Below are 22,022 nucleotides of genomic sequence, written 5' to 3'. Positions count from 1 at the left end.
GCTTTTACACCTGAATGTATATCTGCCGCGATCACTCGCGGGGATTGCGAGCTGTGTGTGTGTGTGTCTGTGTATGTCTGTGCGTGTGTGTGTATATACCGTTGGCAGCGTCGGCGCGCAAGGTAGAGTCATAAAGTAAATCAGGTATGATCGAGCGGCTGCGGATCGAGCCAGAATCGAACGTCCGCCACGGGGGAACGCCGCTCGCAACCTGCTCCGAGGACACACGCTCCGGTATCAGAAACGAAAACGAACACTTGAAACCGACCCGCTTCGTCCTGCGCATGTCCCTTTAGAATTTCCTGCTGTTCGGTTGAGAAATACGCGACCGCGACGAAGGTGTTTCCAGATAGCAGGAACAGTTATCAATGTTCGCGAAATGTAATCTCTCGTAAGTTATCCGAACCGGAGAGATGAAGTCACCTTATGTCGAATTAGAACACGCCAGGCTAAGAGAACGCGCTCGATGCGACTATGCTTTTGTAGAGGACAATTTCAAATCATTTGCAGATCGTGAAAAAATGTTTCTATATTTCTTACCAAAAATATTGTAATGTGTATTCTATATTTCTATATTTTGTGTATTTCTATATTTCTTACCAAAAATATTGTAACGTGTATTCTAAGTGTTGGGATGACGAGGTTGGGAGATGAAATTGTATCTTATGTTTTAAATAATTTATTCCAACTCCACGCGTCAATGAAATCAACGTGTATCAATGTAATTTATTCCAATTTGAACGTAACACAATATTAAGCTTTACGACTATATTAAAACAATGAAGACTAGGGAACTGTTAATCTGCAGGTGTTACTAGGTGTTACTGTGGTGCAATAAACATCAGGTCGAGACGGCACATTTCCTGATGCGTATGCATTGTGCATTTCGGTGCACACTCCAACACTAAGATACAGCAAATCTGGAATCCCGATAGTTTACCATAAAAATCTATTTCCCCCAGCTCTTTTAGAATTTGTTCGCATTTAGAATTTTCCAAGTTTAAGTTTAACCCTTAGGCGTCCTATGTCGAGCATGACTCGACACAGATACGAACTCCAATGTTCATCGATAGACTCTATACTATCATCATAATTGGCTAAAAATTAATATGCAATGTCATTTAATTGGGACAATAGTGACGAATAGAAAAGGAACACCTAACATTAAGGATTCGACAAAATTCGATAATAATACCAAGCGGATAAGCGGCTCGCGAAATCTGCACGGATCACAAAGGGTTAAAGCAGAATCTTACGCTAAGATTCGCTCGGAAATCGCAATGAAATTCCAGCGCCGAGAGAACAGATCGAAGAACGGCCGCTCGAACGCGAGTCCCCGATTCGCCGATAAATTGACGAAACGACGTGGAAACCGCGGAGGAACGAGGTGTCGGAATTTTTACAAGCACTGTAAATGCAAATCACCGCGGCCGTCGCGGCGATGTTATGTTAATAGCGTCGGGACGCTATTTAAGAATCGATCCCGCGTTGATAAGCGTGCGAACATAACGCCCTATTTGGACGCCCGTCGCCGTCCAAGTCCATTACGAATGTGTTTGCCTCCGCGTGACCTTGACCCTGGGACCAGCCACGCAGCGTCGCGAGGGCCCCGATACACCACGGTTCAAAAGGCCACGGGGAGACAATAGCGTCACCGGTTTTCCTTGGGCACATTTACCCAAGGACAGTCCACCTTCAATCTTAAGGATTAGCTGCGCGCGCGCGCGCTCGCTGGCCGGATCCGGTACTGTTGTCTTCGCTAGACGCCCGGGACCCCGGACCTTGTCGCGATAATTATCGCGGGTGTTTCGTGGTTTGATCGCTATCGTCGGCGGAGGGAGCGTTTGCTGAACTGGAACTCGCTGGCTGCGCAGGAACCGAGTCTCTCGTTTAATCAAATCCGGAAAATTGTGGACTAAAGATAACCAAAATATAAAGAGAAGTATTTACCTTAAAAGAAAAACGCGGAGCTTATTATCGCCATCCTTAGCACGTTCATACGTGGTAGATTATTGTACGTTTCCAAAAATTAATTACATAATTATTAACAATATTCCTACGTTATTTTTACCGCGCTGAATTTCATAATTAGTAACTCGAATTTATTCACTGTTTTAATATTGATAAAATAATCTATGGAAAGTCAATATAGAGATCCATAATCGACTAAATAATAATGCAAGAACGTACTAGGTCACTTAGGTAACCAGTCGCGTTTGACAGTTAGGTACCTCCGTGTCAGGACCCCGTCTCGAAACTCGGTTAATCGGCCGATCGTTTCTAAAAATCGATCAACCGGTGCAGCGGTGGAACCGTGAACCCGGGGACGGCGCAGCGTGTGCACCGAGCCCCGGACTCGGAAGTGGCCGTGGTGGATCTAGCCGGGCCCCGTCGTTCCGTAATTTACGTCGCGACGTCGAGGCCTATTCCGAAAGCCACTTTGCATTTATATGAGCGTGTCTCTCGCGGTCGGTGCGCGCGCGCGCGTTCCATCGTCGAGAGACGCGGGGTTTAGGTGTTCGACGCGTACGTTTTCTTTCGCCGGAGAGAGTACCGCACGGGGAAGACCGTGTACGCTGGTGGACGCGGCCTCCGTAACCAATAAGTAGGAATAATCGTTTTCCCTTCGCGCGTTCGTATGTCTGTACTTTTATTGCCTGGTCAAGCTGAAATAAGCCCGAAGAAAATAATTAGTCGGGCGCCGTGAATATTATCAATATCCCGGCGTCGAATTCGAATATGTTTTGCGAAGTTATAATTAAAACTGTAGATGGTAAAACTTGGTAAAAATGTGCTCGTAGAGAATATTTATTATCTTGGATACGCTAAGAAGAATATAAAGGGTGTCCCAAAATTCACGCAAGATTTGAATTTTGCGCCATTTGTGCGGTAAAGTGTTGCCAACCGAAAAAAAAATACAGAATGACAGCTGACAGTTCAGGGTTATTGAAGACGGAGCGCTACACAAACGAACAACGCATTTTTTATGGCAATAAAAAATTTACAATTTTTAATTACAAATCTGTGTTTTCTATCAAAATTACTTCTTGCGTGAATTTTGAGACACCCTTTGTATGAATATATGAAAATAGGTGGAAGTAACGTAAGAAAATAAAATTGAATAAAATAGAATAGGATAAAATACGATAGATTCAACTGAAATAAGATACAATAATTTATATGACCAATTTAACATTATTCTATTGCTAAACTATTAATACTATTCATTCATGTAAGAATTACATATTTAATTTCTATTGTCTTTCTTGCTCAAGAAGAATACGTCTATGCACTCGTTTCCTGCAAAATTTAACAACACATTAAAATCGAGCATTAACATTGTTTTACGTATATAAATAGCGGTATATCGTTCCATTGAAACTGCATAGGTAGTACTACAACATCTTGCAAGCGTAGCTTATGTGCATCTTGGCCAGATGTGACGTCACGTGGACGGTCTATCTCGGTTCCAGGGAAATTATCTGAAGCTGTGTCTATAGATCTAAGGAGGAGATAGTAAAAGAGAGAGAGAGAGAGAGAGAGAGAGAGAGAGAGAACTCGAAAGGAAGCTAGAGAAATAGAAAGAGCGGGGAATAGGACAACGACGAGCTCACGATGCACCGAGAGCATCGCCTTTTCATCGCAGTTATAGGAACTCCTAACTCGTTGATTCGCTCGCGGTAAAGGGTGGAAGAAACGCTGAGAGAAAGGATGGGATCGGGAGGAGGCGGGGGACGGGGGGGTTTGCCGGACAAGCGGAAGAAGCGGCGATGCCGAAGGAGGACCAAGTTCGTCCCGCCTGAGAGAGAAAGAGAAAGAGAGAGAGAGAGAGAGAGAGAGAGAGAGAAAGTGAGAGAGAGAGGGAGAGAGGCCGCGAGAGACCAGAGAGTAGATGAATTATGTTAAACGCCTGTTTAAATACATGTACGCCTAGGGATACACACAGCGCGCGCGCGAGTCAAGGCGGCCGCGCGCGCCATTCGTCTTCTCGATTTATATTAAATCGCCTCTCGAATGACCCGACAACGCTCGCTTTCTCCGATCCAAGCCGCGCGTCCATCCGCGATACACTTCGTTTCGCTTTTCGGCACGATATCGACGAGGACGGACGCTGCGATACCCGGTCAGCGGTGAAATCTCGTCGACGATTTCATTCGTGCTTTCATCAATCGAAATCGGCGACGACCGAATTCCTGTTTCGACATTTGATTTACGCGGCACCGAAAGCAACTTAAAAAAAATAAATAAAAAAAGGAAAAAGAAAATTTTAGGGATTTTAATTATAAGAATGGAATATTTAATAACGAATTAACATCTTTTGCACTGAGATTTATATCATTTGTTTGCTAATAATAAATTCTCACTTCAGACAAAAAATTTACGTTTATCACGTGACAGAATTTATTTCGATATTATAAGGCGAGGAGTTAACAATATGTTATTGCAGTGAAATAATTATTTTTTTGAAATAAGTATTCTGAAAAATCATGGTAGCATAAGAGAATGCTACTAATAGCTATGTCAAGGTGGAATACGTTCGCTTGTAGACCTAATATTCCCATAATCCGGAACGCATCGGGAACAGCGTCGTTAAGCGGCTGTCCCGATCGCGTGACGAGTACACGTAGACGGAATAATTGAAACGACGTAAACAGAGCCGTGAGTAAGGCCCGGAGGATTCCGTTAACGATGGAAACAGCACTCCAGTCAAGTCGGCAGCGCCCGGTATGTTAACGAACAAGTGTAAATCTCGTTACGTCTAATGAGCGTGCTGATGCGTGCCATAATGCGCGCCGTGATCCGGCACCTCGCGCCGCGAACGTACCGCGTTATTAAAGCCCGGTGCCTGATGTTAACGTAATCAGAATTCGTCACGTGGCCGGTCGCCGTTCGCCCCGTGAAATATTAAACTGGGAAAACAATTACGGACCGGCAGCCGCGGTTCGATTGCCGGACGAGCGGACCGCCGCGCGGTATATTTCGCGGAAAACGCGACGTGGACGAGACAAACAAATGTTAACGAATTTCGCGGGCTCGAAAGTTTCTTGCCAATTAAACTCCGTCTTTGTTCCGGCGGTAACGATCCTTGCATATTCAGCAGCATTCCCCGGGGCCGGATGATTATCGAACGGACAGTCCGTTTCATTCCGCGCCGCGACCGCACCGCCGACGGTTGTTACCAGTCCGATTAATTGTTTTCTTTTTTTTTTCTTTCTTTCGTCGGCCAGTTCCAGTTACGCGATCAGCTCTCATGCTAATTTCGACCGGGAAAGCCGCATTGTCGTTAGCGAAATTTACGGCGATGCGCGCCGGCTACCGAACGGGTTCCCTAATGAAATCGGTTAGATTCGTCGATCCCGTGCTCGGCAATATTTTCTCCCCGAGCGGTTATTAGCAAGATATTCGTCCTTATTTATCTGTGCGCGTGCGATGCATTTAGATTTTCCTATCGAGCGGGCATCTTCTCTCAGTCGTACATTTTTAAAGTACTAAAAATTGCGACACCGGCTTGGCAAAAATAAAGTTGCATTAATTGCAACTTAATACAAATAAAGTTGCATTAATTGCAACTTAATACAAATAAAGTTGCATTAATTGCAACTTGATACAAATAATGTTGCATTAATTGCAACTTGATACAAATAATGTTGCATTAATTGCAACTTAATACAAATAAAGTTGCATTAATTGCAACTTAATACAAATAAAGTTGCATTGGTTGCAACTTAATACAAATAAAGTTGCATTAATTGCAACTTCAGTTCATTGCAGAACGATCACGGTCGTAAAGACTTTTATGAGAACGCGGACTGCGTCGATCGTAGCGTCCAGCCCGGGAAAAGAACCGCAATTTCCGATAGGATCGGTTCGCGTTTCAAGAGGAGGAAATGATAGCCAGCGAGAAAACAACGAGACATAAAGCAATATCCACCGGCTAGGATACGTAATATGAAATCCATCTCGTGAAACTGCAAAGAGTCCACTGCATCGGCGCATCCACTTACTGTTATCTTATTAACTCGCCTGGCTGCTTGCAAAACAACAGCTGAGAGCAGTTTAGCATCCGTAACGTCGGCGCGGGTAATTAATATCGAACCTGTCTATCAGATGATCCCTGCGCAGAACGACCATCGAGCACCCGACAGTCATTCCAGGAATGTTCCGTTTCAGGAACGGCCAGTGCTGCACCGTGGTATTCGGAGGCCCCAGGCACTCCTCCACCCAGGAATTGCCCGTCCCCCCCTATTCGGTACCCTCCTCTCTCGTCTAATCTATTCTTTCAAGCTGCAATTATATTCGTAAAGGCTGTTCGTTAAAGTTCTAGTTCACTCGCTTCCTCTCGCTGTTTACGATGGGTTTGCGCACCTACGAACATGTTCATGAGATCTGTTTTAATTATATCTTAGGCATTCTTCTTAATTGTTGTAATTAAGGGCTCGACGTCCGCGGGATGACGTATACCTGTATGGTCTCTGGTCGACTGCTGTATAACCTCCGTTATCCAAACTGTGTAGTAAAGTGGTACAGTTAATAAGTAAATGGTATAGTTATTTAACAGTGGTGCGAAACCAGAAACTTGCTGTTAATTAAGTTAATACGTAAATATAAAGGTAAAGCAAATACGACGTTCCTTTCTCATTTAAAAGCATTGTTACATTCGAGAAACTATGATCTGGCGTGATTGTGAAGTTAATGGTAGAGTAAGGTTAACCCTTTGAATTCAGATATGAGAAATATTTAACACAATAACAATTAACTATATCTGGATCTATTATTATTTATAAGAAGCCGAAGGTCAATATATCGAAGACCAAGAAGATAACAATATAAATATAGAAGATTCGTAAGTAAGCAAACTTTATCAACCTAACCCTGAAATGGTCTGTACAATTGCAACCTCTGTAACAAGACGTCGTCAATATTCATCCTCGAAGGGTTAAGGACCGATAGCCGAAAATCGGTAAAGTTTCGCGCCTCCCGGACTCATGTATCGCTAAAGACGATCCTGGCATTGCTACCAGATTGCTAGCCTTTGGATCGGCGCAACAAGATGCGCCGAGCAAAATCCATTGGCACAATTTCTTGCCGCGGCCGGGGTCGATCCGGTTCCAGCAGTTATGGCGTTTACTGTAACAACGACGAGCTGCCGTACCTAACGAGCCGCAAATAAACGTAGAACGGAGCCGATGCTCGGAGTCCGCCGCTCGCGCCCGGTGAAAATAGTTTCACGGCCGCAATCACGCGCCGGGGATGTCGGTCGGTCCCCGCGCACCGGGCGAGGATGTCTTTCCCCTGTTGATCGCGCGCCGAGCACCTTGTCATTACGCGTAAAAGCATGTCAAGCACGGCCACGCGGCTCTCTCCGGCTTCTCGCCTACTATCGTAAAACCCGGGGATCGGATCGGGTACGGGGCACCGAACGCTCTCTCTCTCTCTCTCTGCTTTACAATCTGCGTAATTGACGTCTCGTTTGTCGTTATTACCGTCGATACCTTGCGCTAGACGGTCACGCGAGGGAACCGGGCCGGGCGAAACCCGCGCGGATAACGACATTTCGACCTGGCAGCTGTAATTAGAAGAACGGGCCCGTTGATAGGGCATCGTGGAACTCTATTTGCGGTGCGCATTTAACCTTTTAGATACGGCAGGATTTTGCGCAAATAAAGTTTGTTCGTAACTAAATTACGATTTTCTCTTAATATATATTTTTTCCGGATATCTATATATAGTACTAATAACATATATATTGTTTTCTTAATATATTGTATATACCCACTTTCACTTTAATTGTTTGCTTTAATAAATAATAAAACAATTGAGGAAAGCACGAGCCATTCGCGAAAGCCACTATAGTGGCGCGTAGTATCTAAAAGGTTAATTATTCAAGGACCCCGCCATTTTGAGAGTGAGAGCACTCGGAGTCTGTTACCAATTTCGATGGCCGTTAAAAGACGAGGTTCAACTTAAAAAGAAAATGACTTTGTTAACTCAGAATTGGAGGGTAATTTTTTGTTCATTTTCGCGCAGTTTCTACTAGCAATGTACCGTAATATACATTAGTATTCTCTTCCTGCCGACGAATTACATGCTACATATTTGCATGCTTATCCAGGATATAGGGGAGCATTTCTTGCTGAAACTAAAGAATAGGAAAACGAATAAAACTGAACTTTTTGATTGCGTTTTTCTTGCTTTGATATTGATTTGGGCCAGTTATTATATTGCAGATAAGTATTATGAAGTTTCTAAAATTTTACTGCAATCAGAGACAACCCTTGACTATCATCCCCTATAGACATTATTTCGTACAAACGTATTTTGTTCACAAGTTACTTTATTAACTGTCTTCTCAGTGCTTGCTTTCAAAATATACTAAAAGTTAGTCTTTCACCAAACATTTTGAACTTTCTCTACACGAATGTGATTATTAAACATTTTGTCATAGCATATATGTAGTTTCGAATAAGCATAAAGCAGAGGCTTTTTTTGTCCGTGGCACGGTTCATCGTTCTGCGCCGGCGAGCGGCGCGATAGCACGTTCTCGCTCGCGCGATTTTATCGCTCCTCCGTATATACAACCCCCCACCCACCCCAGAACCGACTCGTTCGTCTCACCGTCACCTCCTACCGCCTTTTCACCTTCTCTTCTCGCCACCCCGCGCGCAGAGCACAGCTCTCTTTCTCTCTCTCTCTCTCTCTCTCTCTCTCTCTCTCTCTCTCTCTTGCCCGCCATATTCTCGAATCCGCGGTATTAATTATCGTCGGCGAGGAACGCCGCTGGACTTCCTAGTCTTTCATCGGCTCATTCGCCCCTGTCAGCCGCCCCTATCGCGCCAATTAACGGGCCCGCTACGATGGGAATCCGGAATCGTTCCGCTAACGACCGGGAAACTACTGGATCCAAGGGAAGGAGGTCGAGAGGCGGATGAAAGCGCCACCAGATATTTCGTTCTCTCGATTAGCCGGCCGGCGAAAAATTCTGCTGCCCGTTAGAGATCTTCGATCTGGAGAATTGATGGTTGAGAAAGTGAGACCAGTTGCGATGGTAGCTCGGAGATAGCGTAGTCTGGTGCGTGAACGATACAGACGTTGCGCGATTCGTATAGCTCTCATCTAATTTATAGTGAATTGTCTGGTGAAAAGAATTATGTTACTATGTTAGCAAGGGTTGCTTTTAAGAACTTTAATTAGAGCAGCCACGTTTCTTTTCTTTTTTTAATTAACCCTTTGACTACTGTAGGCGCCAATAGGCATCCAGATGAAATTTCGCCCCCGTTTATTATTAAATTTCATTAATTATATATTGTGTAATGTTTATGTTATATATTGTAAAAAAAGCTTAAAATTATTGTCCACTTCAAGCAACATTGGTTTAATGTAATAAAATTCAATATATTGAATATTTTAATACACTTCCTCAGAAATGCATGTCTAACGAAAAACAACGGCCGTGCCAAAGACTACCGTAGCCAAAGGGTTAAAGGGGGAGGGTCAAACTCCATTTCGCTGAAAATGGCATCCCCGAAAGAAATGTTACAAAGTCCGTGCATTTCATCAATTTTAGCTATTTTCAATAGGACGAACATGGTCTCGCCTTTAAAGAGTTACAGTGGTGAGAGTACACGAAACATAAAATCGAGGAAGATTATCTTAAAGTAAAGGTTTCAAGTATTAATTTCAAAAAACAGTCATCATCCTACGACGATTTTTACCAAAGTTATCGTTAATCGAAGTTGGCCGATTTTTATCGAAAACTTCTCTGTTCTATAATTTTCTTGAGTGGTTTAAATGAGTACACTAGCTGCGTGACTTCTTGGAAGCTGCTGCGATCTACTTCTACTTATTTCATTAAATTACAGTCGAATTAAAAATCCGCGCGGAGTAGCGTGAACTGCAAAACGCGGGAATGGTATTTCCATCCGACGCAGATTCGAGCACGAAGTTAATTGCGAAGCGGCGACGACAATCCGATAATTCTATCGTCGTAGCGAAACCGAGGAGGCGTTCTCTAAACGAGACGGACGTCTCAATTCCGCGGGGAGGTCATAAGTCACGCGGCGGATCCCAACGCGGAATAATTATCCGCGAGCGAGCCGCGCCCGAGCTGAATTAACCAGTTCGCGCGTTATTCTTTTTACGCGATTAAACGGCGCGTCGCAGGTAGCCGTTCCACCGGACTTGTTTCCACGCGGAGAGCAATCACTCGTACCGCGGCTACCGGTCTCCAGCACCTCGAACCAGAAAAACGATCGCGATGCAAATGGCAAGGTAGTCCCGAGCAGCGGAATCATTACTTGCGAATAGTATATATTAAAGAGGCAGCGAACGTCAGCGTGGTATCATAATAAAGCGTCATAATGGAGAGGTAAATAAGATGGTGGAAAACGTTGATTACGCGACGGGGCCGCGGGTCCGGTAAAAAGCGAGCACAGAGAGCCCCGCGGTCGGGCGCAGGTGCCTTCTAAGCCGGCCTTCGTAGAGGCTCGTTTAGAATGCGCAGGTGCTTCGCGGAGCGCCTATCTGATCACATACTGGACTGATTCGGACACGATAGCCGTCTACGGAGCTCCGTCTTCCTCCGTTTCTTTCATATCGGGACGCGTGTCTGTAATTTCGTTGTCCCGGGTTCGTGCCCGTGGACCTCCCGCGTGAACGCAACAGTTCTCGGTTACCAAACTCTCTCAGATTAAAATCAGCTGCGCCACCCTAAATGAAGACCTGAGCTGCGAGTGCACCGTGGAAATTCCTTTCTTCCGACCCGATCACCGTGTTACACGGATGCGCTCGAACCGCGTGGAAACACGGTCGGTTTACTCCAGAATTGTATCAAATGAACACGTTCGCTCGGTCGTTTTCCAATAAAATTTTATTCGATTATATGTTATATTAATTTCATACCAATTTTCTCCATTGATTTTTATCCGAATAAAATTCTTCCCAACTCTGTTCCTAACGTTCCATTAAACTGTGGAATACCGTGTTTCAAAAATACGAAACCGGATCGCGTTGGACCGTAGCAAAGACGGAGCATCAAATGTATCAACAAACAACGCCCACGAGGCAGCGACGGCAACAGCGGCGGCAACGGCGGCAGAGCGTTCTCTGGCGGGTAAGGGTCATTTACCTCAATTTCGACAAGCGATCGAAGAGACCAGGGATTTCGCACGAGCGCGACGGGTCCCTTCTCGCGGGGCGGGGAAGGGCGGTGTGCGCATCGAGGGCCGTACCCGAGGTGCAAACTTCGTCATTGTCAGGGAACTGACACTTCGGGCCCGGCACCGGGACCCAGGGCCCACGCCATTAATAATCTTAGCCCGAACGGAGAAACAAAGCGGCGAGGGCGCGGGGTGTTGGGGGGGCACGCCGTGACGCGCGTATACGTGGTAGGTATTCGGCGAGTGTATCCGATGCGTCCAATAGGGCGGGACACGAGCATAAACAATTGCGCATCGGCCTCGCCCCTTCCCGATACGATGTAATAAAACGAGAGAGAGAGAGAGAGAGGGAGAGATCTCTCGTTCTGGCATCCGCCGGCCGCCTTCCGCCTCTCGCCTTCTATCCACCGCGTGCCGAGAGAGAACACTCTTTCCTCTTCCTCGTCTTCGTCTTCGTCTTCTTCTTCGTCTTCTTTATTCTGTTGCGTCGTGCCTTCTTTCCTGCGTCGTTTCGATCTCGAGAAGTTACTCCTCATCGAGGCCCCAGGCCCAGGAATATCGAAATGAAGCAGCGTCCGCGCGATATTTCAGCGAGCCACAGGGGTCGCCGCTATACGCTGCCAGGGCCCGACCTCCTACGATTGTGCTCCAAGGTCTCCGCCGCTCCCGAGAGATCGCGCGCGGGACGGGCTCGCCGGGGATCGCGATTTTTAGCAGCCGGGTAAACGCTGCAATTATGGTCGAGTACGCGCGCGCGCGCGCGCGGGCGCACGCACCGGAATCTGCACGATCGGAGTCGAGCTGCCACGGCTCTAGGGGAGGGCCCGGGCGGGATATCGGGCCACGGTATTGTTTTCTCCGGTCTTTCCGACCACGGACTTTCCTTTCGGATCGTTTGCCCCGCAGAACTTTTCTCGGGCTCGTACGTATTTGCTCGCCAAGTGACAAATCGACGGCGGATCGCGGAACAGAAATTGTCTGCGTTTAGGGTGGACATTCCGATGAAAATTAAGTACTCATTTAGGCTATTGTGTGCGAATTACTTACTTTGCTAACTTGCTAGAGAGTACGAGCGCAGGGTGCGGTTATATTCTACGATACGATGTTTCAACGTAGTTGCTAACGAACTAACGCACAGACAAAGGACGGTCCTCCACCGAAAGTCAAGACAAAGGGAGGGAGGACACGAAGTGCGTTGGTGGCCGCTAGGGGGTGAACGGCGCGCACTACGAATTGCTCTCCAACACAACTGATCCTTTTTATAATAGACAAACCTTTTATAGACTTATAATAAAGGAATAATTAATTTCTCTAATTCGAAACGAGATTCCTCTTTTATAAAATTATACATCGAGTAAAGTCAAAGGCAGAGAAAGAATAATGCTCTGGTCAAGAATAATGAAGAATCAGTAGGCATAATGAACAATTAATTAATTATTGTCTAACCTTATAAACGTTCCGTCAATAATTACAGCTGAAGGTTGACTAGCTGGCAAATTGCTACGTCGATGATATTAAAACGTTAATGTTTGAGATAATTGTTAGAAATTATATTACGGGAAATATTTTACGAGTTGCACACGTGCAGCGGCTGTTATTATTTAGTGCCGGCAAAAAAGCACCGGTCTGGAATTTACCCTCGCCTCGTTCGGAAGGGATTCAGATAATCTATTCCGATACCGAATGGAGATTTCTTAATTGAAGGTAATTACGTAATTTATGAACGCTGTTAGGGTGTTTTCATAAGCGATCGTAAAACCGGCACCTGGTTCGGTATCATAAGGCACATTTATTAACGAGCAAGAACCATGAATTTAATTATTTGACTACGAAATCACGTGTACATTTAACGCGCGTTAGATCGGATCACAGAGTTGGTCTTGGACGATTTTACTGTTTCTTTGGACGCAGGTCATTGTATAGATTTTATTGCAAAGTAGTTCTGTAAATTAACATACGAGCCTGTTAATAATTATAAGATCGTGCTTTTTCTCGGCATTAAACAAATTTATAACGGTCGCTCGCCGAGCATCGAGTAATATTCTGAAGAACATTAAAATTCTCGGATTAAACCTTCAATTTCCCGTTCTTTATTATCACCCGGTGTAATTATTTTCTCGCTGCGTTTACAGCGCCGGTTAGAGTACGCTTCTATGTATAATATCAATTTTATTTTCGCGTTCGTTTTAGTTAAACATTATTTATTACACACCGAAACCGTGAATTATACGATCCATGGGAGGAGAGTGAACGCATTAACCCGACGCATATTCCACCGTGGTTCATGTCTACCGTTTCAGCTTCCTTCGCCACCGGTATGCGCACAGCGCACACGCAGAACGCATTGCTGCACGTCCAATAGCAACCGAACCAGTAATTGAATACCGCGAACTATTTCAATATTTTCTTGAAAAAATCCAATTCGCTGACAATGAGCAGGACGATGCGTCACAGCCAGTCTCCGTGGCCGTCATGCGAATACCGCGCTGCACAATGCCGAGGACTTTTTTGTCGGAATACGACGCGGGTTAAGTGCATGCTGATACGTACGACGTGCTGTTTCGCTATAGCCTATCTTCGCATACTCTATCAACCCGGGAGGGCATAATACCTGTTCTACGTACAGGTAGTACTAACTTTGTTCTACAATTATACTTCAGAACAATCTTTTCATCGTTTTAGAAATTTCTGTAGTTCAACTAATGTTGTTCGTGTCATTTAAAATTGTCCTTACATTCAGTTTATACAGTTATTTCGTGCGTGCTAAGCTGTCGCGAGCAATGCCTTCGGTCCTAGAGAGAAAGTGAATTTTCCTTAGAAAAACAGTGAAAAAGTGAAGAATATTTCCTGATCATTTCTTGTACTCGTAATCGATCGAGATGCTTGGAACATCTAGAACTGGGCGCATATTCCTAAAAACGTCATTATGTCACCATTTGTCCTCAAAGGATTACTTAACCCTTTCGCTACGGCAGTCCGTTCCGCGGGAGTTGCGCCGCTGAACGAGGCAACGCGCCGCGCATGATGCGCATGGTGAGCGTCGGCAGTCTTCGATGTTCGCACTTACGTCTTTAACCCTTTTGCGCCGAGCGCCGCATATACGCGGCATCCGCTCGGCGGATATATCCGTCGTTCGGCTCTGCGAGTTTCCATGTGGATGACGGATATATCCGTCGTTCGGCTCTGCGAGTTTCCACGTGGATGTCGGATATATCCGTCGTTCGGAGCGAAAGGGTTAATCATCGCGAGTAAGATTTGCAGTTAAAATGACCCGGTCCCCTCCGAATCACGGTGCTACGCTATCAGGGGCAAGCAAGAGAAGCGAATAGTCCATCTCCGGAGGGTATCGTCGGAGCGAGGATTCGCTCGCTGGAACGAGCAGCCAGCGCCCCGAGTGCAATACGATTTTTCGATGGTCAGCCTTCGGTACCGATCCAACAGAGATTAAGACTCGGTGAAATTGCAGTGATTACGGGTGGGGTGGGGGGCGAACTGTACCGAAGCGCCGCCGCCGCGCATGTATAATCCGTGGCGTGGTCGCGACGCGTATCGTTCCGCGGTACCACTTATCGAGTCATTAAGTACGATACGGTGTAATTGCGCGGGCTTTTTAACGGCCGGTTTCTCCGACCTACGCGGCGGAGGACATTAATCATCGATACGATCTTCTGTCGACGCCGCCATTTGCGAATGTCTCAATTTACTCGGCCGCGGCCATCGCGGCGCGGCGCCGCGTGCACGCGTCGCTCCGCTCTTCTCCTCTCGGATTTATCTCCGTCGAATCGAATTTCGTGGGCCCGTTGCCGGGCTACGCGAATTAAATTCGACGGGGACCAGCGCGCGGGAGGGGACGCGATCCGCCGCTTCGGTACGCGCGGCCTAATAAATTAGGAAGCGACAGGCACCGCGACTCGCTTTAATCGCCGCGCCGAAACGCGTTGAAACGCGCCGAAACGCGCCGCGGCAAGAACCGTGCGCGGATCCGCTTGTCCAGAATCCCGCGGACTGCCCGAAGCGGGCCAAGGAACGCCGGCCGATCCCGATCTGCTCTCCTTCTCTCTCTCTCTCTCTCTCTTTCTTTCTTTCTTTCTTTCTTTCTCTCTGTTTTACTGTTTCTTTTCTCTTCCCCTCTCGCTCTCTCGCTCCGTTACTCTCCTTCTCTTTTCTCTCTTCCTCGCCCCCCTCTTTCTCCCGGTCCCCCGTTTTTGCACGGTCCACGGAACTTATTCCAATTAAAATCGTACCTCTATTTTAGGTCAGCCCGCGGTCCGGGTTCAAATTAAACCGGCCCCCGGGCCGGCAACGCGGCCATTCCCTAAATGAGCAGCCGTGCGCGAAACACGCGGCCGCTTATGCAACGAGTGTCGCGATCGCGGGCCTGAGCTTTTTTGCCGGTGTTAACGCTAGAGCGACCGGACTATCAATGAAGCGGAATCACCCGTCTCGAGCTTTTTACGTCGCTCCGGCTGCCGAAAAATCGTCGCGCCGTATTTCGCAACGCACGGACGACTTGTACGCAACATGTGTTTCATTGTTTCATTAACCCTTTGCACTCGGAGCCGTTTCAACTGTAAATTTTTTTATAATTTCTCAGAGCTATAGTAATCTTCCTTTTGGTACGACCGTTTGGATATTTTTTAACGCGATGTAATAATTTTCGCGGTGCCCCAGAGTCAAAGGGTTAACTTTGACTATTGGAATATTTGCAAATTTTTGAATATTTGAAATTAAATTTTAATTTTAAGTCATATACTAGAATTACGATGTTCCCTGGGAGGAGACAACGGAGCGCAAAGGGTTAACTTTAATTTCGTCGACACTCAATCCTCGGACGACGGACTATGTTGGCAAACTATACAATTTACCATGTTTATAACCGTTTGCAGTTTATTATTTTAACTGCAATCCTACTCGGTTTCGCCATAAGTTCATAAAATTCCCTGTCTATTTCTAACGTTAACAATTTCTAACAGAACGAGACAATTTTCCCATTTTTTACATCTTCATTTAATTTTGTCCTTTGTTTTTGTTAACAAGCAAATCTATTTCGATTCAGAAGAAATTAATAGCACAAACATTTAATCGAACATTTGCAAAATCATCACGAGTCCGACTTGATTTAATAATTCAAGAGATTGAAATTGATATGGAAAATTCTGCTTTCGTAGAAACCGATATAGAAGGCATCATGTACTTCGAAAATTAGCTTTATTAAACCCTACAATCTTCCACAGTTAATCGATAATATTTTCAACTAACGTTTAAAAATAATAATTCAACTAATATCATTCTAGCATTCCTAGAACCACGACAGATCATACTAACGTCATCGACAAACGCGTGCATGTACGAACACGCGCGTGAACCGTAGGATTTGAAAGACAAGCGACAGGACGTTCTCTAGGAAAGCGCGAATGGACGGTCTATTTCATTATGAAGTGGAGGATGTCCGCGATTGCAAACATGTACGGTGTCGTTGTCTACGATGGTACGTGTACGAATTTGTCGTCATTGGAAAGCGTAACTTTAAATTCTTGTACCAAGCCGATCCTCTCTCTAGGAATCCGTTCTGCTGCTTTCCGTTCGTCTTACCACTCGGCAGCTCTCACAATAAAGCTTCCGTTCGGAAGGCTGCTCGAGACTGTCAATCTCAAGACTGCCAGTCGTCTCGAGAAGGTCTCGAGAGCCTCGAGGCCCATCGCTATTGAAGGCACGTTTCAGTCACTAGTCACTACAATGTTTGTCTTTGCAAATTCCGCGACGCTCTAGCTACCTTGTTGCAATTTCCCTGCGGCGCAACGCTGCTGTGCCCAAATTGCTACTCGAACGACGGTGCTCCGTTCAGCCCCGGAATGTAAATATTACTTCAGTATCTCGTTTCTGAAAATTAATCCAAACCTTACCTCGTTACGAGCCATAGAGGAGTCTAAAAGGACTAGAAAATATGTCGTAAAAGAAATTATAAAATTGTAAACGACTCTAATCGTACTCAGCTATACTACCACTAAATTAGTGACCGTGTCTGTACCAGACTTATGGCGTGTAAAAAAAGATTACGAAGTTTATTGATACAAGCTTCTTTTCGAAGCAAATGTTCAAAAAATTATTTTATTAGCGTTTTATATGCTAGCCACAGAATCGACACCAACGATTCAGAGCGTCGCTTCTTTCTACTTGGTTTGCGGTGGATTTAGTTATAGCCATAAAGTGACCTCTTCGCTCTGCCACTCGATGGAATAAAAATAAGTCGAACGTTTCGAAAGCCACGCTAGAAGAATCGGATTTCGTGCTCGCGCGACTGCATTTCGGCGCAATGAAGAACGAGAGGCACCGGTGGTGGGGCCTGCGAAAGCCAAAGAGAAAGAGTAGCGGGGGTCGGGGTAGAGTGGGGGGGAGAACGGTGATCGTTCTTCTGCAGCGAGCCGGACAATAGCAACGCCGCGAAGTGTAGCGGACAAACAAATAGCCAATTAAAATTCCGGTTGCACGGCGAACATACTTGTATCAGCTGCAGTACTACCAACCATTGTGCACCGGAGGCATGCGCGCGAGCCGGTGTCTGGATCGGTTGACTGGGCCCCGGGTACCAGAAGATCGGTTGCTTACGACCAGCCTTCAAGGACTATCTCAGCGGCAACCGGCCGACTCGTTTGCACCGTTCGCCTTCGCTCGAATCTCTCTCTCTCTCTCTCTCTCTCTCTCTCTCTCTCTCTCTCTCTCTCTCGCCCCAACCACGGGAGACATCGTTATCGAGCTGATCGCGCCTTTATCGCGGGACGATTCGTACTCGTCAACCCTCTGCCACCCCCTTCGGCCGTCGCCGTGCCCTCGCCGCCACCTGTCCCCCGGCCCGGGGAACTTTGTTAATTAAAAAGCCATCCGCGGGTCGGTTACCGTTTCGGTTTCGATTAATCATGCATTCCTGCGACCCGCGGTCCTTCCTTGTCCACTTTAGTTTGGACTCCCTTTGCCGTCCCATCGGCGGTTCGTTGTTGGCCGTGGTAATTATGCACGAGACACACGAGATGCTTCTCGTTTGAGATATCGCTGTTCTAATTCAATACCAACGAGATAATCCACTGTTTCCGCACCGAATTTGTTTGGATAATGCAACACCGACAGATCTTTAAATGTATGAAGCAAATGCATTAATCACCGTATTCCAGTGTTACACTTCTTTGCGTTTTCTTTGTGTTTATCTGGAGAAATATTGAGATACTGAAATATCTATATTAATATGGCTTTTGTTTTATTATATATACGTTGGTACAAAGTTTAGCGAAAATTTCTTCATGATTTGTATATTAGTAATTTACACGCTCTTGGGAGAGATTGCGACAGCTAATTATTTGAAACAGTAGACAAGTTTAAATAATTGTGATTATTAATAGACAATTTCAGATTGTTAAACATAATGGTAAATGGTCACAGGTTATACGCAAGAAGATACAGACTATACTCTTTAACCCTAAACTGATCTAATTAGATTGCAGAATAATATATGTAAACACGCTCGAAATCAAATTTTAAGATAAAATGGAAACGCTTCCGTGCGCAACAGTTTAACGCACGAAGCCGATGCAATCGCCCCTTGCCTAATCGAATCACCATAAATAATTCACCAATTAAACGAAGAAGAGAAACAAATCATTTCGGCACCGTTTTTTTTTTAAATCGAAACCGCGTTTCACTCGGAAGATACCGTAAACTTTCGGCCGGTCGCAGCGCGCATTGTTCATAAGCCGAGAGGAAAATGGTAGTTCGTGAAAGACGATCAGGCGCGCTCGATTCTTTAGCGCTGTCCCGCGGGAATCGACGTTTCATTAATTGGCGGAGCCCGCTAGTAAATCAAGGCGAGCGCTCGTTCTCGCGCCGACGGGATAACCGATAAGGGGCCGGGCTTTACGCGATCGTTATTGTTACTTGACCCGGGGCCCGGCCCGATAAAATCGCGGCCGATGATTAATTAAAGCGGAAAATTAATTATCTAGGAGCGGGTCGTTTCGTTCCCACTTGCCGCGGTTAACTATAAACGTCGGGAGTTTAAATTACTTCCTCGCCTCGGCCCGGCGAGCGTACCGCGAGAGAGAGATCCTTCGCTGAGGAATCGTTTAATTCATAGATACCGATTCCAACTAGTCATATGAATGATGATTAGCGCCGTCCGGACGGCGTAAAAACCCGCGCAAGACGTATTATCCAATTGAAATGCTCGCGGGAGGGAGGACTTTCTAAGACGCGATGAATTCGCGTCGATGAAGAGAAGTGGGGGGAGCCCCATCGACACGTTTAATGTCACGGAACGATCGGCTGACCCCTTCGAAACTGTAAATCGTGATTGTTCGAAAGGTGGGAAAACGACTGGATGCAATCGTTTTGATAGAATTGAGAGTGGAATTGAAAGGGTTACGATCGAAGCGGATGGATCGTTAACTCGCTCGCTACAAGCGTCACTGGCGTAGATAGTTCTATTTATTAAATTCATGGCATTATACGCAACGTGTCCTTTTATAAAATATATTCACAAAATCCACTTGGCGTTCTTTACTCGAAATACAATATTATGATCGTCACACGTGTGTCACGCTGGAAACTTCTTTACCCCATTAACCCTCGAGTACCCTCGCCGTTTGGCTCTAAATTTAGCTATAACTGTTCTATAGAAAATAAGAAACTTATATATCTTCCAACATGTATAATTAACTATAACACAAACATATATTATATTTATTTGCCCGAACAACGAAGTCAGAGGAATGGGGTAGCAATCTACCTCGCAAATGTCCTTACAAGTTGAATAATTTTTTTAACGAAATATTTTCCCTTATACCGGCATTTGTTGAGTAACCTACAAAAATTGCTAACTTACACGCAAACCCTTATCCGCCCCTATTCCTATTAGCATAAAGAGGCAGTGACCATTTTTAATACCTTCATTTCAACGGAAATACGATACGAGTTCACGTTGCACGAAACATCTGTACCATGCAAATTCGAGGATAGTGCAGTAAATTTTTCCGGTAGCATATTCAAACGGCTTACCTGCAGCCGTATAGACGCGTGCTGATTTAACACGTTGACGCCGGGCGTCGATATTCACGATTTTTCTCTGTCGATCGACGCTCGAAATTTACAAAAATTAAACAATAATGTTGAGTTTATAATATTGAATTTCTATGTTTTTACTATTGAATATCTGTTTATAATGTTCAGATAAAATAACATAAACCTATTTTGTGAAATGCAAGCAAAATAAACGAATGTACGCAGCCAACGTGTCTGACACGTATGACTCACCGATGGGTCAAGCCGTCGTCAACGTGCTAAAACACGCGCGTACACGCGTATTCTAATTGACCATAATGTACGTAGTAACGTATCTATAGTATAATCGACAGGCAGTGATCGCCAATGACGCGGCTGTTAATGCGACCTCTCCGAACTGAATGTAACAGTGAAAACAAAATTAATTTGCGCTCGGTACCCTGAAACCGGGGAGTACAACGTAAACAGTGTACGAAAACATCACCGCGTTCGTCTGCCGCGTGACGTCAGCCCGCTAGCCGTTCGGCGTGCGCGGGAACAGAGTAATAATAAATGCCCCGGCCAGCTCGGCGTGTACATCCAGCTGGTGGAGCGTTCAATAGGAACTACACACCGCCCGTATCTAATTAAAAAGCTCCCGGGAGGGGGTGGCGTAGCGGTAATCCCTGAGAAATTCGCGCGCAGCCTGGCTTGAAAATTGCGTACACGCGCGTTCCGCGAGGAGTCGCGCGAAATCGAGCAACAAGAATTCGCGACACATCGCGGTGCATATACCCGCTTGCGTTCGATAGAAAAATAAACGAAATCGTGTACACGCCGATCGTCCCGGGGAATATTCGCGCCGGGATCGCCGCCCGCGCCGCATCCGAGAATGAACGATTACTAAATTACAACGCACCCTTAGATACGATCGGCCCGGCCATAATTGCAGGACTATTCATACATTATTGGCTCGTATATTATTTGACGCGATTCAATAACTCCGGTACCTTGGGACGGCCGATCCTATCTCTCCGTCGTTAAGCCGCATTCGCAATATCGATCGGGCCCTGATTAATGGCCGCAGTTTAAGCCCGTCATTTTTCCACGGCGATCATTAACGGTGAAATTGAATGCGCGCGGCCCGGGTCTGTCGCCGTGGACCGCGCGAAAACAAGGGACACACGCGGGACCTTCTTTTCTTTCCGGTGGAAGATCCATCTTCGGTTGTGTATTTAAAGCGACCGCGATAGCCGGGCGACCGGGAACGCCTCGCCGCGCCGCGCGAACCATAAGCCGTAATTCATCTCCGGGCAACGAAATGAAAAAGTCCCGCTACGCTCGGGTTCGTCCCTACGGTGTTTCACGTTGACTCAAAACTTTCCTTCGGAAATTGATACTGACTCCAATCGTCCCGAAATGTATTCTTTATTGGCTTATGGGACAACCGAAGCTTACCGTTCCGTCTCGAACTATTAACGACAAATTCATATAGCGTGGCGTAGTCGGAATTCTTAGATCTGATCTTTAACCTCGTTCGAGCGTCGTAGACAACATTCCAATAACGGAGATTTTCCTGTTGAAAATCCTGTTTCAGGTGAAACGGTATAAAGAGAAAATAAAACTGAAGATTTCATAGAAGAATTGAAGGATATTGTTACATTATTTTCAACTTATTACTAGACTGCGATTCTTTCTTAATCATTTTAATGCATAAAGTCCACAGTCCACGTATTACAATTATTAACCCCTTGCACTATAATAACGAGTCAGACTCGTGGCAAAGCTTTCACGCAAATTCTACTAAATATGAATATTATTAATTTCTTTTAAATCGAAATC

At 45.6% G+C, this 22,022-nt stretch overlaps 1 protein-coding gene across 1 annotated transcript in view; it reads left to right on the top strand.

Annotated features, from left to right (window-relative positions):
* The first annotated feature begins 16,619 nt into the window (after positions 1-16,619).
* LOC144473415 (L-lactate dehydrogenase) overlaps positions 16,620-22,022 on the top strand; it is a 10,457-nt gene continuing 5,054 nt past the window's right edge. The window contains exons 1-2 of the mRNA XM_078187266.1: positions 16,620-16,644; positions 16,759-16,894. Coding sequence (XP_078043392.1) covers positions 16,620-16,644; positions 16,759-16,894 — 161 coding nt within the window. The remainder of the gene's footprint in view (positions 16,645-16,758; positions 16,895-22,022) is intronic.

Source organism: Augochlora pura, chromosome 7, assembly GCF_028453695.1.
Source record: "Augochlora pura isolate Apur16 chromosome 7, APUR_v2.2.1, whole genome shotgun sequence".
Classification (NCBI taxonomy): domain Eukaryota; kingdom Metazoa; phylum Arthropoda; class Insecta; order Hymenoptera; family Halictidae; genus Augochlora; species Augochlora pura.
Note: the sequence above shows the minus strand (reverse complement) of the source record. Positions and strands in the feature narration are given on the sequence as shown.